Source organism: Diceros bicornis, chromosome 25 (genome assembly GCF_020826845.1).
Source record: "Diceros bicornis minor isolate mBicDic1 chromosome 25, mDicBic1.mat.cur, whole genome shotgun sequence".
Lineage (NCBI taxonomy): Eukaryota > Metazoa > Chordata > Mammalia > Perissodactyla > Rhinocerotidae > Diceros > Diceros bicornis.
In genome coordinates, this window is record NC_080764.1 from 10,616,986 (window position 1) to 10,632,167 (window position 15,182).

Consider the following 15,182-nt stretch of genomic DNA (forward strand, 5'->3'; position numbering starts at 1 on the left):
TCGATCTGTGCGGTATGTTACTTTGGTCGAAGTGTATGAAAAAATATCTGGCTCTACATTTTCTTTTTTCGTAAAAATTGAGAATACTAACTCTCTGCCCCGCCCCCGGCCTCGCCCACTACGGAGCGACCAGCCCCGAGAGGCTTGGCCAACCAGGCCGGGCTAGTAGTGGACGGCTTCCGGGAGAAGGCGTGGCCTGGCTCGCCAACGGTTGGGATTGGACCACAAATGAGTCCTTCTGCACGTTGGCCCCGCCTCCAGGTCCCACCCCTCTGCCCTCTTATTAGCAAACTGCCAACTCCTAAGGCAAGCGTCCTAAGGAAGGTGGGCACTTCCGGCCGCACACTCCGGAACCTTCTGCTCCAGCTCGTGTTTCCGCCGACGCGACGAGGGAGGCCAAGGCGGAAGTAGCTTGGGCGTGTGGGCGGAGCTAAGCGCAGCCATGTCGGCGGCCCTGCTGCGGCGCGGCCTGGAGCTGCTGGGCGCGCCCGAGGGTGAGGAGGGCCTGCCGGGGACGCCCAGCGCGGCTGTGAGGCCGGCGGGGGCTGAGGGCGGGGGCCCCAAGGGTGCGGGCCGAGCCAGGCCGGGCTCAGCCCGGTGGGAGGGAACCCCGAGCGCCCTCCGAGCCTGGTCCGTCCTCTGTCTCTTTCCCCGCAGCCCCCGGAGCCGCGCCCGGCCAGGCTAAGCCCAGCGGGGCCCCGGAGAAGCGGCCTCGGAAGGCGAAGTCGAGCCAGGCCCAGAAGCTGAGGAACTCGGCCAAGGGGAAGGTGCCCAAGTCGGCGCTGGGTGAGCGCGGGGAGGAGCCGGAGCGGGGGCGCCCTGGAGGCGGGGGCGCGGGAGGCCGGGGCGGGGGCGCCCTGGAGGCGGGGGAGCGGGAGGCCGGGCGGACAGGTCCCCGGCGTTGTTGGAGCACCCGTGCGCCGGGCGCGGGCCGGGGCCCGGCCCTGGGATAAGGGAGTGGAGGGGACGCGCGGCCCCGGCCTCCTGGGCTGCAGCCCTGGCGGGGAGAGGAGTGTGCGAGTTTCCAGATCGGCGTGTAACTGCTGAGCGCGATGCGGGCTCCGGACGGGCTTAGGGTCAGAAGCCCGGTCAGACTTCTCTGAGCGCGCGGCGTTGGAGCCCAGAGCTGAAAGACGTGTCAGTGAGCCCGGGAAAGTGCTCCAGAGAGAGCGGCACGTGCAGGGTCAGAGAGGAGGTTGTCGTCTTTGGACATTTGAAAGAAAGAAGCCTGATAGAGATGACAGTGACCAAGGGTCAGAGATGGAGCGTGTAACAGTTCATACTCGGCGCGCCCGGTGCTGTGCTGAGCCCCGTGTAAATGCTCGCTCCTTTAGTTCCTCACGGCAACCCGGTGAGGGCGGGACCGTCCCTGCCCGCTTTTTACAGATGCAGAAACAGGCGCCTGCCCAGACGAGGCAGGTAGAAACCAGGCAGTGTGTCTCCAGAACCCTGCCCTTACCTACTCCATTCAAGTGGGAGGTGTGCTGGCCTGGGTCACGGCTGTGGTGCAGAGATGACAAGAGGATGTGCGGGGGGGGGGGGGGGGGGGTGGAATGTGCTGTTGGGGGAGCATTGGTGGGCTTCAGTGGTGAACTGTGAGGATGGAGCCCGGTTTCTAGTAGAGCATCTTGGGGGATGCGGTGCCACTTAATGAGGTGTGCAGACTTGGGGAGGGGCAGTTGTGAGCAGGATGCGGGGTGTTTCGACGTGTGGCAGGACTTGGTGAGCTCCTAGTGTGTCTTTGAATCCCCAGGGCCTGGTGCATAAAAGGTGTCCCAGTATTTGTTAAAAGACTGAATTCCAGGGAGGAAACAGCCTGAACAAAAGTGTGGAGGCAGGAAAGAGAGACAGGTTTGCACATCAGTGATGTTGATGTGAGGCAGGAACGTAGGATGCCAGAGGTCACCCTGTCCATCCCAGCCCTTGCCCCACCCCGTCATGGTACATAACTGATGAGTGAGGGGACTCTCAAGCCTGAGTTGCCAATCAGAACATCTCTGTGGCTGCAACCTTGGTCTGAGCTACATCATCTCTTGCCTGGATAATTGCAAAGCCTCCTTCTTGGTCTCCTGTCTCCCACTCCCCCACTCCAGTAATCTTATTCTCAGCACGGCATCCGAAGCGATCCTGTAAATCATGAGTCAAATCTGTCTCTCCTCTGCCCTGCACCCCCCAGTGGCTCCCATGGGACCCGGTGAAAGCCCCAGTTCTTACAGCTCCCGATGGCCTGCCGCTCTCCTGCTTCAACTCTCCAGCAGTGGCTGTTCCCTCTGCCTTCCTGCCATTTTCTGTTCTCCACATTCGTTAATCACACTTCTGCTTCAGGGCCTTTGCACTGGCTGTTCACTCTACCTAGAATGCTCTTCCCCCAGATATCCGCAGTCTCCCTCCAGTCTGCTCAAGCTTCATTTCAGTGAGGCCTTCTCAGACCCTCCTGTTTAGAATTGGAAGCTCCACCCCTGGCATTTCTCATTTCTGTTTACTATTCTGTTTTTCTTTGTAAAACGTATCACCGTCTAATATACTGATGACTGGTTTTACCATCCCTCACCCCACTGGAATGCAAGCTCCATGAGGGCAGGCATTTGCCTGTTCTGTTTGCTGCTGTATGCTCTGCACCTAGGACAGTGCCTGACACACAGGAAGCGCTCAGGAACATTCGGTGAATAAATCACTTGAGCACCAGGGAGCTAAGGGTGGCTTTAAGCAGGATCTGTGTGGTGAGTGGATTTGACAGACAGGAGCCCAGGCTGTTGCAAGGATCTAGGGGAGGGACGACAGGGCCTTTGGAAGGACCGTGGGCATGGGGGTGGAGTGGGGAGATGTCAGGAGGGGACCCAGGAGGCTTCCAGGGAGTGAGTCTGAAATGACGCCGCCCTGCCAACCATCCACAGCTGAGTTCCAGAAGCGAGAGCGTCGAGGCTACCTCGGAGTAAACCTGAAGTTTATGACCAGTGCTCGAAGCACCGTGGCTGAGTCCGTCACCCAGCAGGTCTGTCGGGGTGGGCTATGGGAAAGAACCTGGGAGTGAGAGCCGAGGCTGTATCCATGGGGCTCTCAGCCCTGAGCCACAGGGTGTGGTTTGAGCCACCCCAGGCTCCTAAGAGCTGGACCACCTTGCTGTGCTGTGGGGGGCCTCCCCCTGGAGCACTGAGGGCGGAGCAGGGGAGGTGGGAGGCTGGACCTGGCCTGGTCCCCTATGATCCTCATGGGCCTCAGTTTGCTCCTCTGTACATGGAGCTAATGTGCGCTGCCTCCCAGGAGGGTGAGAGGGCAGCACTTGGTCAGCTGTGCCAGGGCGGGCAGCTCCAAGGGGCAGTCCCTCACGTGCCGGGAGTCACCACCCAGGATCCTGACTCCCACACCCCACCAGATTGTGCGTCAAAACCGGGGCCGAAAGGCCTGTGACCGGCCTATGGCCAAGAAGAAGAAGAAGAAGAAGGCCGAGGGCACCGTGTTCACCGAGGAAGACTTCCAGAAGTTCCAGCAGGAGTACTTCGGCAATTAGGCTTCTGGGAGGGCCCAGCCAGAGAGGCACTCGGGCCGGGCCTCCTCCTCCTCCGACCTCACAGCCTCTGCTGGCCCCAGGCCCCTGCTGAGTACAGTGCGGACAGCAGATCGCAGCCCAAGGCCAGCCTAGCTCAAGGAAGCCCTGGAGCTGGAGCCAGGGGGAGGCTGGAGTGGAGCTGGAAGCCTGGGGAGGATTGACGTTCACACCGGAGCTGACATCTGCAGGCTCGAGAGGGAGGAGTCATTTACCTGCCAGAAAGGAACATTTCTGACTGTTGTGTTTGCTTTGGCCCAAGTAGGGCCTCTGGGCTGTTTGCTGTGGAAGCCCAGTTGCTGGGCCCTCCCACCTCTAGGAGTGGGAGAAGGGTGCTGGAGAGGCCAACAGGTTCTAATAAATGGGCCCAAGAACTGTGTGCGTGCTGCTGCTGTGACTCATGGGGTGCCTCCCGTCTCCTCTGGCACAGGGGCCCTCCCTCCCTTCCCCCGTCTCCCCATGTGGCTCGTGGAGCTCCAGGTCGGAAGTCCTCCAGTCCTGCGCCGGTGAAGGCGGCATCTGCCAACATAGCCCAGAGAGGCCCTCCTCCCCTGAGGTGGCATCCACAGCTGCTGGGGCTGTTGGGGGCTTTGTTTTGGGAAGGGACACCAGGGTCTGGGGAGAAGGAGTGCTGTGGCCTCACAGCGCGGGTAGCGGGTGTCAAGGCTGCTATTTTTTTTTCCTCTTATGTCTGTCACATGAGGTAGGGGAGGAGAGGAGCACTCAGAAAGTGACCTCGAGAAACAGGGTTTCCCACTCAGGTCTGTGCCGGAGCAGAATGGTGGTGCTGGGGCCAGGGCTGCGCCGCCATGCAAACAAACATGGCCCCTTTCCAGCAGGCACAGTGCTGGGTACAGGACACAGGGCACGAAGTGAGTGGTGGTGTAGACCAGATGGGGCTTCAGTGTGGAGGAGACAAGTCCCGTCTGTGGGGTGGGTGGGGGCCTCGTGGAGAAAAGGCCCTGGCCACCTTCGGGCAGCCCCCCCCTAAAGGGCTCCTTAGGTTGTGGCATCTTCTGGTAGAGGACTTCCTGAGGGTCCCCTGTCGCTGGGCATCTGGGGAGTGATAATCTGCCAGCACCGCAGTGGGTTCACCCACGGCCCCTGCTGCCCAGTTGGGTCTGTTCCTGGTTATTAACCAGCTGTCCATCCTGAATGGGGACTGAGGCCGGGTTGGAGTCAGTCCTGTCTGCAGGTGGCCTCCCTCTGAGCAGTAAGAAGTGGGCCATCCAGGGCTGGCCCAGTGGCGCAGAGGTTAAGTGCATGCGCTTGGCTTCGGCAGCCTGGGGTTCGCAGGTTTGGATCCTGGGCGCACACTGCTTGTCAAAGCCATGCTGTGGCGGCGTCCCATATAAAGTGGAGGAAGATGAGCATGGATGTTAGCTCAGGGCCAGTCTTCCTCAGCAAAAAAACAAGGGGAGGAAGATTGGCTTCAGATGTTAGCTCAGGGCTGGTCTTCCTCACACACAAAAAAAAGAAGTGGACCATCCACCCAGGAGATCAGGTAGGTGGAGAGGACGGGGCTGTGACTCCAAACCAGTACTGACCTGCCTTCCTCAGGGCCCTATCCCAGGAATGGGGAGGCTGGTCTTCCTCAGTCTCCACACTCCTCCTCCGCCTGCTGAGCTCTAGCAACCCCAGGGGAGAGGGAGAGACAGACTGGGATGTCGCCCAGAGACTCACGCCCTTCATCTTTTAAGCAGCTTAGCGAGAAGCGGGCTCAGCCGCTTGCTCTAGCTCACTGGGAGTTTGCTTCTGGGAAGAACAGCCTGACCAGCTGCTGAGCTCCAGGACTGCCTTCTAACAAGGACACACCTGCTGTTCCATAATCACCTCCATGTTCCCTGTCCCCTCCCAGGTGTACAGTGAGGGGGCTACTTCCTGGGGGGGGGTGAGAGCAGGGCTTCTGTTGCTTCTCTGCTTGTGCTTTTTTGTTTTGTTTTTTGAGGAAAATTGGCCTTGAGCTAACATCTGTTGCCAATGTTCCTTGTTTTTTCTCCCCAAAGCCCCAGTAGGTAGTTGTATGTCATAGTTGTACGTCCTTCTAGTTGCTGTATGTGGGACGCAGCCTCAGCATGGCTTGATGAGCGGGGCGTAGGTCTGCGCCCCGGATCCAAACCGGCGAACCCTGGGCCGCCAAAGCAGAGTGCCTGAACTTCACTGTTACGCCACTGGGCAGGCCCCTCTGCTTGTGAGTTTTAAAGTGAGTCTTATGTTACCTTTGTGCCACATAGCACCAGTGGGGTGTGTGCCCACGCCTGTTGGTGTGACACGTTAGTGTTCACTCCTGAGCTTCTGGGCCAGCAGGTTGGGGTAGGACTTGGGGATCTGGATTTTAGCAGTCACCGTGGACAGTTCTAGTGCGGGTGGTTAGAAGGCGGCAGGGGGCCCCGGGGAGGCTGGGACGGGCCCTGGAGGAGGGAGGGTGTGCCACCATGGGGGGGACGGTGACCATGAGCCCCAGGATCTGTGACCGACATGTTCCGAGGAAGGAAGGGACAGGGCCCAAATAAGAGAACACTTGAGTTGCCACAGTCACGCTGTGGCTAAAAACACCCAGGAGGAGGAGGAGGGCTTCCCCAGGTGAGACCCTGCGCGTGGACAGAAAGCACCTGGAAGCCTTTGTCTCAGGTGGTCTGGGCCAGCTGTCGGATTTGGGGCAGGCTGAGCAGAGTTGGAGGAACCCACGTAGAGACCAGCAGGAGGGCCCCAGCCAGGGCTCCCTGTGGCTTCCACAGTGGGGTGAGCTGCTTGAGCCATCCACACTCCCTGGTCCTCTGTGACTCACAGGGTTGGCCAAGGGGCAGGGCAGGAGTGGGCTGGGACTGCCACATGGGACCTCACTGGGCCCAGCTACAGGCTCCCCAGGCCTGCCCAGAGCTTGTATGGATGAGGCTTTACTCAAGTTCCTGCAGAAGCTGGGTGGGCAGGTCCCCATCCTCCAGCAGAGCTGGGGCCAGGAGCCCTCTTGGAGAGGTGGGTGGGACTGGGGCCATTCGTTCCCAACTTCCAGTCTGCCTGGGCTGGCTTTCTTGGGCTGCTCTCCCCATTCTCAGTCCACAGCTCAGCTCAGGTGCCCTTTTCTCTGGGCAGCCTGCTGTGACCTTCCGTCCAGGAGTCCCTGCTCCCTCCACTGAAGTCGCCTAGCCTCCAGCAGCCCTGACTCCTGGAGCTTTCGCCCTCCCTTGGTCTCAGCGTCCACCTGCCGTCCCCACGCAGGACTGTGAGCTCCCTTCCCCGCCACACGTGGTGTCTGGCACACGGGTGCTGGCACTCGGGTGCCGCTGCAGGGCTTTCTGCTTCCAGCTGGACCTCCTCCTGGTCTCTGGACCCTGCATCCACTGTCTCCTCGCCATCCCCTCCTGCGTGTCTCAGAGGCACCTCCCCCTCCCCCGCCAAGACCGAGCCCACCCTCTGCCAGCATCAAAACATTTAAATAAAACCCTGCTCCTCCCCTGGTTTCCCCCGCTCAGGAAATGGAAACTCTGTCCTTCCACTTGTTCAGGCGTCATCTTTGTCTCCGCTCTCCCACCCCTCATCTGAGCCTGACTTCTTGACTTCAGGATGGATCCAGGCCCTGACCGCCTCTCATCCCCACTGCACTGCCCCCAGCCCAGTCCTCTTGCCCACTACCCACTCACAGGCTGCCAGAGGGACCCTCTTCAGTTAGAAACCAGTTTGTCACTCCTGCTCCGGGGGCTCCTCAAGTCTGCAGAGGAGACTCTCACGTTTTATCAGGGCTACAAGGCCCTGGGCGACGTGTCCCCCCGCCAATTCCCCCTCCCTCTTGCTGGGCTCCCTCCCTTGCTTCCTGCCACCTTTACCTCCCAGGGAGGGCCTCCCTAAATACCCATCTCAAGGAGCAAATCCTCTCAGCCCCCACTCCGCATGCCTGTTCCACTGCCCTCTCATGTCGGATGTCTTTTTTTTTTTTTTTGTGAGGAAGATCAGCCCTAACATCCATGCTAATCCTCCTCTTTTTGCTGAGGAAGACCGGCTCTGAGCTATCATCTATTGCCTATCCTCCTCCTTTTTTCCCCCAAAGCCCCAGTAGATAGTTGTATGTCATAGCTGCACATCCTTCTAGTTGCTGTATGTGGGATGCAGCCTCAGCATGGCCGGACAAGCGGTGCGTCGGTGCGCGCCCGGGATCCGAACCCAGGCCACCAGTAGTGGAGCGCACGCACTTAACCGCTAAGCCACGGGGCCGGCCCCGGATGTCTTTTTCTTATTTTTATTGCCGGTCTCCCTTGCTAGAGTGAGGGCAGAGATTTTTATCTGTTTTGCTCACCACTGAATCCCCAGCACCCAGAACAGTGTAGCACACAGTGGGTGCCCATGAATCGTTGTAGAGAAACATGAAGGCCACTTCCTGATCTCCAGGACCTGCAGCCTCGTCCTAGAGATAAAACAGGCATGAAATGCCGAGAGCTGGGTGGCCCCAGCCTCTAGGTGCAGGCACTGAGAAGGAGCACCCCCTTCCACCCCACCCCACCAGGAGTAGAGCCCAGCCTCGCCTATGCCCTGATCAGCCTGGGCTGGGGCTGGCCCTCAGCCTCACCCCCCGCCCCCCTCACTCTGTGCTGGGCTCTCAGGCACCGACACCCCGCATGCTGGGCATGGTGTGTGTGTCCAGGCCACTGTCATGTTGTACCAGCTGCCCCTGGGCCAGCGGCCACCCCCCCAGACTCACATCAGTATAAAGAGTAGACTCCTGAGATCCTCCTCACAGCTCCTATGAGGATTATGAGCTAACTACCAGAACACACTCAAAGCCGTGTCTCAGAACCCTCGGTAAATATGAGCTCTAAGTATTATCATTTGTCAGGCGCTGTTGTAGGTCCTGGAAATAGGAGAATGAACAGGCAGTCACAGAGCTTACTTACATTGTAGTTGGGGAATGGGGTAATAGAAAACAAACATGTATAGAAGTAAATTCAACTAGAGAAAAGTTTATGGGAAAAAACAGAACAGGCTAAAGCAGAGGGACTGGGATATTAGTAGAGTCATCTTGGAAGGCCTCGGGGGTGACATTAGAGACCTGCATGAGGAGAGGGAGACAGCTGTGGCAAAGTCTAACAGGCAGCGGGAACAGCAAGTGCAAAGGCCCTGAGGCAGGAATGAGCTTGGCAGAGCGGCACAGGAAGGCCACTGTGGCTGGCGCACAGTGAAGGAGCAGAGTGGAGGAGGAAGGCAAAGGCCGAATGTGGTCTGTGGTCTGAGGCTACGGTCTCCGCTGGGACCTTTGCTGCATGTCCCCTCCCTACTTTTTGGGTTTGGGGAGGCCTTAGCTGCAGGGCCTGGGAAGGGGCACAGCCCAGTATCCTGGTTTCAGGCCCCCAGCCTGCACTGCCCCTTCGGTGCCCCGTATTTCCCATCTGCCAGATGAAGGAGTGGGCCACTGTCTCCAAGGGTGGCCCACAGTGGCACTGGAGGACTGTGGAGCTCAAGGTGGCGGGGGCACTCCCAGGGCTGCTCTCTCTCACCTCCTCTTAGCTCTGAGTCCTCCTCCTGCCCCCACCCCACACGCTCCAGGCTTGGGCCGCTGCCCCATTGAGCAGAACAGATGACACTGCCGGGGGGGCAGAGGGAAGCAGCATTTGCAGTCGTTTTTATTTCCTATGTTGAAAACAAATCTATAGTCACAAACCCCAGTGAGGCACAGAGCAGGGACTCAAGATGGCAGCTGTGCTCAGAGGGGCCTGTGGCGGTGGCCTTAAACACCCTTCTCCAGGCCCTCGCCAAACCCATCCATCGTGATCGTGTGGAGACTTGGTGTGACCTGGAGACAGCGTCCACGTTTGTACTGATCTGTACCACCTCGGTACCCACGTGTGCTTTCTCTGGCCCTCAGCTCTAAGACGAGTGTCCAGGGCCCCCTCGCACCTGCCCGTAAGGAATTGTGGAGCCGCACGGATTCAGTGTGCGTCCTGGTTAGCCGGCCAGGGTCTCAGTCCACCAGCTGCCGGCTGGGGGCTGCGCACGTTCCTCAGCCCTGCTTTCTCATCTGTAAAATGGGGTAATGAGAGGATCCTTAGGAAAACAGCGTAGAACGTAGTTTTCATATCATGTCTGTAGCTGAGTTGACGCTATTGTTTTGAACCAGTAAATCCCCATGTACTTCGCTGACAGCAGTTAAGCTGCTTAGATGGGGGGCCAGGGTGAGCCCCCCGCTTCCCGCTCTCAGAGTAAGGTATGGAGGGAGACCCATGGCTTTGCGAAGAATTCTACAATCTCAGGGCAGGAAAGACCTCTAAGATCACCAGGTCCATGTGTGACACCCACTCCCTCTGGTGTCTCGGGGCAACATTCCCGTCAGGGTCACTGCTGATACAGGCGCCAACAGTGGGCTGGCTCTCCAGTGTCACTCTGCGCTAGGCGTTGGAAAGCAGATCAGGAAAAACGGAGGCCCCAACTCGCAGGCCCTAACTCGCAGGCCCTGACAGGCCACCTGTTCCCAAGTATTTCGAGGAGCAAAACCCCCAAGAGCCCAGACTCCAGAGGTACAGCCCAGGGTTCAAACAGCAGCCTCATCGCTCTGCTTCAGATCCTGTGTACCCATCTCTTGTGAGACCTGTGCAATGGGGGCCTACCTCACCAGGTTGTCACGGGGAGTGCGTGAGAATGCACATGAAGTGGCTAGAACAGTGCCTGGTACCCCTTTATTGTCACCCTCATCCCAGCCACACTGGGGCGCCTGCATCTCCTCACAGATGGACTGGTCTCAAATGACACAAGGGGAGATGGGACCCGCCCAGGCTGGGCTCACATTGTTTGCCAACCCAAGACAAAAGGAAATGTCTGCCTTACGCCACCATAAGGAGACTCGAGGAAGCCATCCAGTCACGAGAAAGACCAAGGGTACAATTTGGCAGCATGGCTTCCCAGCGCTGTTTCGCCCCCACACCTCCTCAGAATGGCAGGCTTTCTAGCTGGCCCAGGTGGACAGGGGAGCCTGGAACCCTGGCAGCCTTTGGGCCTACCTCTGGCCAGAAACCTAGTCAAGCTAGGGGCCTTGCACTCGGCCTCCTAGATTGTTACAGCAAAAGCCCAAGAACCATTTGTCTCTGAACAGGCTCTCCTGGGAAGAGGCCTCCACAGGATTGTAAAAGCATGAACGGCAATAGTCTTATGTAGCCAGCTCAAGGCCTGTGGGGCCCCATCTGGGTAGATAGATCACTGACAGATGTTGGCACAGGGCTGCGATAGGGAGGAAACGGGTGGAGCCCAGGCTGTTGCTCCCTCAGGCCGACTCCCAGCCCCATGCAAGCTCTCTCTGAGCAAGACACCTAGCCTCCTCCTGTGTGGGCTGTGGCCCAACAGGGTCCAATGAACGTCACCACTGATGCTGACCTATGACCCAATGAGGCTGGGGAAAAAACCTCACCCTGGGCTCACGTCTGAAACTTGACCCCCCTTGCCCTCTGTTCACACAGGGCAAGTCAAGAACATGGCTACAAGAATGCTGACTGAGTTATTTGAGGCAAGAAACCAGACAGGCAACAGTCCGCAGAAGTACTTTCACTACAAAATAATTTATTACAACACACAAGCTTAAGCACAAGCCTATGTACAAGCACACTCCTGACTACCCTAACTAGGGGACCCTCTTCTTCCCCCTTGCCTTGCGGACTTCCTCTATTAGATCTTTCAGGTACTGGATCTCCTTGGCCAAGGCATCTGCCCTCTCTTTCAGAGCCTCGTTCTTCTTCTCCAGCTCCTTACACTCGCCAGTGAGGGCCTCCTGCTCCGCCCTCTTCTTCTGGCGATACCTAGTGGCTGCTGTCTTGTTTTGCTCCATTTTTTTCAGCTTCTTATCCAGTTTCTCACCCTTTACTTTTGCAGCTACCATCTTCTCTCCAGGAGGGTCATAGGGTTTGGGGCGAGCAGAGACACAGACGGCACCTGGAAGCAGCAGGCTCCTACTTGGAGAGCCCCCCGAGTGAGAGGGGCTACGCTGGGGAGAGCCCACAGAGGACTCCGGGCTCATACAGATGCCACTATCACTATCTGAATTAGCATCCTCCTCCTTTATGCACTGAGGAATCACGGTACCGCAGGCAGTCGAGTCTGGCTTCCTATCTCCTTCAGAGATATCTACTTCACTGCCTAGCTCTAAACTGAAGGAATGATCTGGAGTGGAGGACAAAGCCCCTGGGGAAAGGGGAAGAGATTGCAGAAAGGTGAAAGGGGCAACCTGGTCGGTTTTTGTTAAACTTTCTGGAGGATGGCCAATTGAGTTCACTGTCTGAGGGGGCTCCTTATTAGTCTCCTGGACTGGGGGGTCGAAGAGATCACACGTGTCATCCAACGTGGCCAAAAGCTCATCTGGTATCAGGTCATCTACACCCAACAGAGCATCGAAATCAAACTCCTTCAGATCCATCTTCTCCACCATCCAATCTGTCCCGGAGAACGCATCCTCTGCAAGAGAGCCAATCGAGTCAGACGCACAGGGCAGCAAGCCCCCATCACAGACACCCCCGGTAGATACAGGACACCCACTCACCCGTACCGTTGTCTGAGGCGTAGACCACCCCATCCACAGCCAGCCATTCGAAGGAGCCCGCCTTAGCCTTGTCGCCAGAGAACCCATGAGGTCCGGAGTGCCTGGCCACCTCCAAGTAGTCGTCTAACAGACCTAAGCTTTCTTCAGCCCCCAAACCCGACTGGTCGAAGGGGGACATCCAGCCCCCCACCAACACCTCGCTGCTCAGGAAGCTCATCTCGGCCATGTTTCGGGACTTTGCTGAAATCGAGGAATGTGCTTAACTCGAAGGTTTCTTTGTCGGTTACAGCAACGCTGCTGCTGGATGCCGTGAAATGCCTGGAGAGAAACCAGAAACCGAGTCGCATTAGAGCTCGGCCGGTCTGAACTCCCCGTCCTTCCACCCACGGGGCGGCAAGGCCACATCGCCACTCCGCCTGGCTGTTGAGAACCAGAGACACGGGGCCCCGGGGCCATCGCGCCCCCTCCCGCTCAGGGTCAGGTGGCACAAGATGGACGCCCTCGCGGGCTGTGCCGTCCCTCCGCCGGCCACCAGAGGAAGGCGCGGCCCCGCCCGGCCCCGCCCCGCCCGTGACTCACGCCGCTGCCGCCCCCGCCATCTTGGCGCCGCCACGTTAGCCGGGCGAGGGCGGGACCCCGGCGGAATCGGGGGACAGGCCGCCCAGAACTTCTCCCCGCGGCGCCGGGCCGCGCTCCCCGACCCAGGCGCGCCGGCGTCGCCCAAACACCGGCCACGCGTCCCGGGCGCTCGTAAAACCGCTTCCCCCTCCGCGACACCGCCCGGCCGCAGGCCGCGCCCAGGCCGCCGAGAACCCCCTCCGCCCAGGGGCGCACGGCAGGCGGCCGCCCCGTACTTACGCCATGGCTAAAGCCGGTGGGGGGTGCCGCTGCAGAGCCTGGTGCTGCTGCCGCCGCTGCAAAGGCCAACGCTGCCGCAGGCACTGCTGCCTCTAATACGCCATGGCGTCCGCGAACGTGCGGGAGCAGAGGAGGGGACGAGGGCGCGCGAAACAAGCTACATCTGCAGGAGAAAAGAGGCGAAATGGCGACGCCGCGCCCGCGGGCCCTTTATAGCCTCCGCCTTCGCGGGGACGCATCGCAGAGCACATCCTTCCGCGTGGTCACGTGACTTCGCCTCCCACCCACTCGTTTTCATCTACCGACGCCCCTACTGTTTCCAGCCTACGACTTTTATGTCCAGGGCGTACCTGTGAGGAGAAAATGAGTTATTTTCAAGGCTTCAAGAAAGGCAGAAGGCGCACTATTTTACAAGGCTTCTAAGATCAAAGAGTCACCCTCCCTCCCTGCCGCCGGGGCCCGCGGAGGGATCCTTCAGACACGCCTCGTTTCCGGTGTTAGCTTCGACAAGGGAGCCGGGGGGAGGGCTTTCATACCAAAGGTTTTTATTGTGAAGTCCGAGGCCGCCTGGTTATCGCGCGAGATGCTGGCGGAGAGCGCGCGTTGAGCTGATTGGTCAGGCATGATGAGTCATATATATCTCGAGCTCCTATTGGCTCAGGCCCTGAGGTGGGAGGGCTGCTTGGTGATGGAGCCCGGGGTTTGAGCCGGAAGGGGCGGAGCGGCCGGTGGGGTTCCCGCCGCTGCGCTGTGGTATCTGTTGGCCTTTCTTGGTGACACCCTTCTGCAGTGGCCTCGGCCCGGCCCACCCGTAGTCGGCCATGATTGCGCCGGCGCTTACCCCGGGCCGCTGTGGCCCAGTGCGTCCCAAATGGTGGTATCAGGCCCCCACCCCTGCGGTCCCTTCTTGTCGCCCCCAGTGAGCTCCGAACTAGCGACCAGGTTCAGGGCCGAAGGTGAAACTAGGCAAAACATGCCATTTCGTGTGCGTTCTCACCACGGCAAGCCCTGCAGTAGCTAGGAGGCGGGATGAGGGCCTCCGTCGGGAGATCACCGATCCGGGCCCACCCACCGCCAAAGGCCCGCTCTGCGTCCTCGCTCCGGACTCTCGAGTGAGTGCCAAGACGCCTAATCCTACAGCCCGACCTGTTGTATTTTTTACATGTCCATCCTGCTAAAATACAGGCTTGCTGTTCTATTATTGTTAAAAAAGAGACAACGGCCCAAAATGGCGTCACTGGTGTTAAGCCCACGTCAGGGAACTGAGACTACACTTAACTGCAGTTTCTGCCTTTCCCGGAATGTACCCCTCTTCCCGTCGGCCTGGAACTTCCCGTCTGCACTAGTGAGGCTGTCCCCCAAAGGAAGGTGACCTTGCCTGAAACAGGAAGTCTTTGCTAGTAACTTCCTTGTCCGACCTCCTTATAAAAGTCTCCCATTTTGTTCAGCTCTTGTAGCTCCTTTCTGTCTGCTAGATGGGATGCTGCCAGATTCATGAATCCTTGAATAGTCTATTAGATCTTTAAATGTACTCAGCTGGACTTTTTTTTTTTAACAGTATGCAACCTATCACAGGAAATTCTTTTGGTTTACATAGATTCAGTTCCCCTAAGAACAAAGAGAGAGGGTTTTTTCAGCTGGTACCTCTCACTCGAGGGTAGTGTCAGGTAGCTCCCAAGTCTGTAACTCCCAGGCATAACCACTTCCCAGCGAGTCCTCCTAATGGCCCTGCGAGGAGAAGCTTGAGAGCCACGCCCAGTTGCAGGGGTTCACGAGTTTGGAAGCCGCAGTCTGGGTCTGGGCAGCCATTTGCTCTCCCTGCTGGGGAGCTGTGAAGAGCAGGGAGAAAGCTCTTCTCCGTCCTCCGGGCCCCTCCACAGTCAGGCCCTGTGGAGGCAGAGACCTTGAGTTTCTGCCTCCATTCATTTCGGCGGGCCATACAAATACTATTTGTATGAGGGCTGTGATGTTGAAAGATTTGGGCAGCACTGTCCTGGATAACAAGAGACGATTCATTGACTTGCTTCAGTCTAGCCCAGCAATTTCTTTACAATGGTAACTGAGGACTATGGGGATGAGATGCCTTGCCCAAAGTCACAGAGCTCCCAGTGGAGGCAGTATGGGGTAGGGTTAGAAAATAGACTTTAGGGGCAAACCCAAAAGAATCCTGGCTCTTCCATTTATTAGCTGAGACATTTTGGTTAAGTGACTTGATCTTCACTGAGCCTCAGTTTCCTCATCTGTAAAATGAAGCTAATGATGAGTATCCTT

At 58.4% G+C, this 15,182-nt stretch overlaps 3 protein-coding genes across 4 annotated transcripts in view; 2 read left to right on the forward strand and 1 right to left on the reverse strand.

Moving 5' to 3' along the window:
* The first annotated feature begins 427 nt into the window (after positions 1 to 427).
* RPS19BP1 (ribosomal protein S19 binding protein 1) lies at positions 428 to 3,923 on the forward strand. The gene is made up of 4 exons (XM_058568322.1): positions 428 to 494; positions 658 to 786; positions 2,895 to 2,992; positions 3,374 to 3,923. The coding sequence occupies exons 1-4, from the start codon at positions 443 to 445 to the stop codon at positions 3,506 to 3,508; spliced, it is 414 nt and encodes a 137-aa protein (XP_058424305.1). The 5' UTR covers positions 428 to 442; the 3' UTR covers positions 3,509 to 3,923.
* Positions 3,924 to 11,060: 7,137 nt separating this feature from the next.
* ATF4 (activating transcription factor 4) lies at positions 11,061 to 13,103 on the reverse strand. 2 transcript variants are annotated; one of them, XM_058568329.1, is made up of 3 exons: positions 12,912 to 13,103; positions 12,060 to 12,371; positions 11,061 to 11,968 (listed from the first exon to the last, which is right to left on the reverse strand). In XM_058568329.1, exons 2-3 carry the CDS (start codon positions 12,277 to 12,279, stop codon positions 11,142 to 11,144), a joined length of 1,047 nt encoding a protein of 348 aa, XP_058424312.1. In that variant the 5' UTR covers positions 12,280 to 12,371; positions 12,912 to 13,103; the 3' UTR covers positions 11,061 to 11,141. The 2 variants fall into 2 exon arrangements, with proteins under 2 accessions (XP_058424312.1, XP_058424311.1); XM_058568328.1 differs by having other exon boundaries at positions 12,054 to 12,371.
* The window catches only part of RPL3 (ribosomal protein L3), a 197,843-nt gene continuing 195,741 nt past the window's right edge, over positions 13,081 to 15,182 (forward strand). The window contains exon 1 of the mRNA XM_058568330.1: positions 13,081 to 13,098. Within this exon, the coding sequence (XP_058424313.1) occupies positions 13,096 to 13,098 (3 nt within the window). The 5' untranslated portion in view covers positions 13,081 to 13,095. The remainder of the gene's footprint in view (positions 13,099 to 15,182) is intronic.

Bases quoted from the DNA above. Each gene is read 5' to 3' on its own strand.
- RPS19BP1 (XM_058568322.1), top strand. From the start codon at position 443: ATGTCGGCGGCCCTGCTGCGGCGCGGCCTGGAGCTGCTGGGCGCGCCC. The intron at 787-2,894 runs GTGAGCGCGGGG...AACCATCCACAG, and splicing joins GGTGCCCAAGTCGGCGCTGG to CTGAGTTCCAGAAGCGAGAG. The intron at 2,993-3,373 runs GTCTGTCGGGGT...ACACCCCACCAG, and splicing joins CTGAGTCCGTCACCCAGCAG to ATTGTGCGTCAAAACCGGGG.
- ATF4 (XM_058568328.1), bottom strand. From the start codon at position 12,279: ATGGCCGAGATGAGCTTCCTGAGCAGCGAGGTGTTGGTGGGGGGCTGG. The intron at 11,969-12,053 runs GTGAGTGGGTGT...GCTCTCTTGCAG, and splicing joins CGCCTCAGACAACGGTACGG to AGGATGCGTTCTCCGGGACA.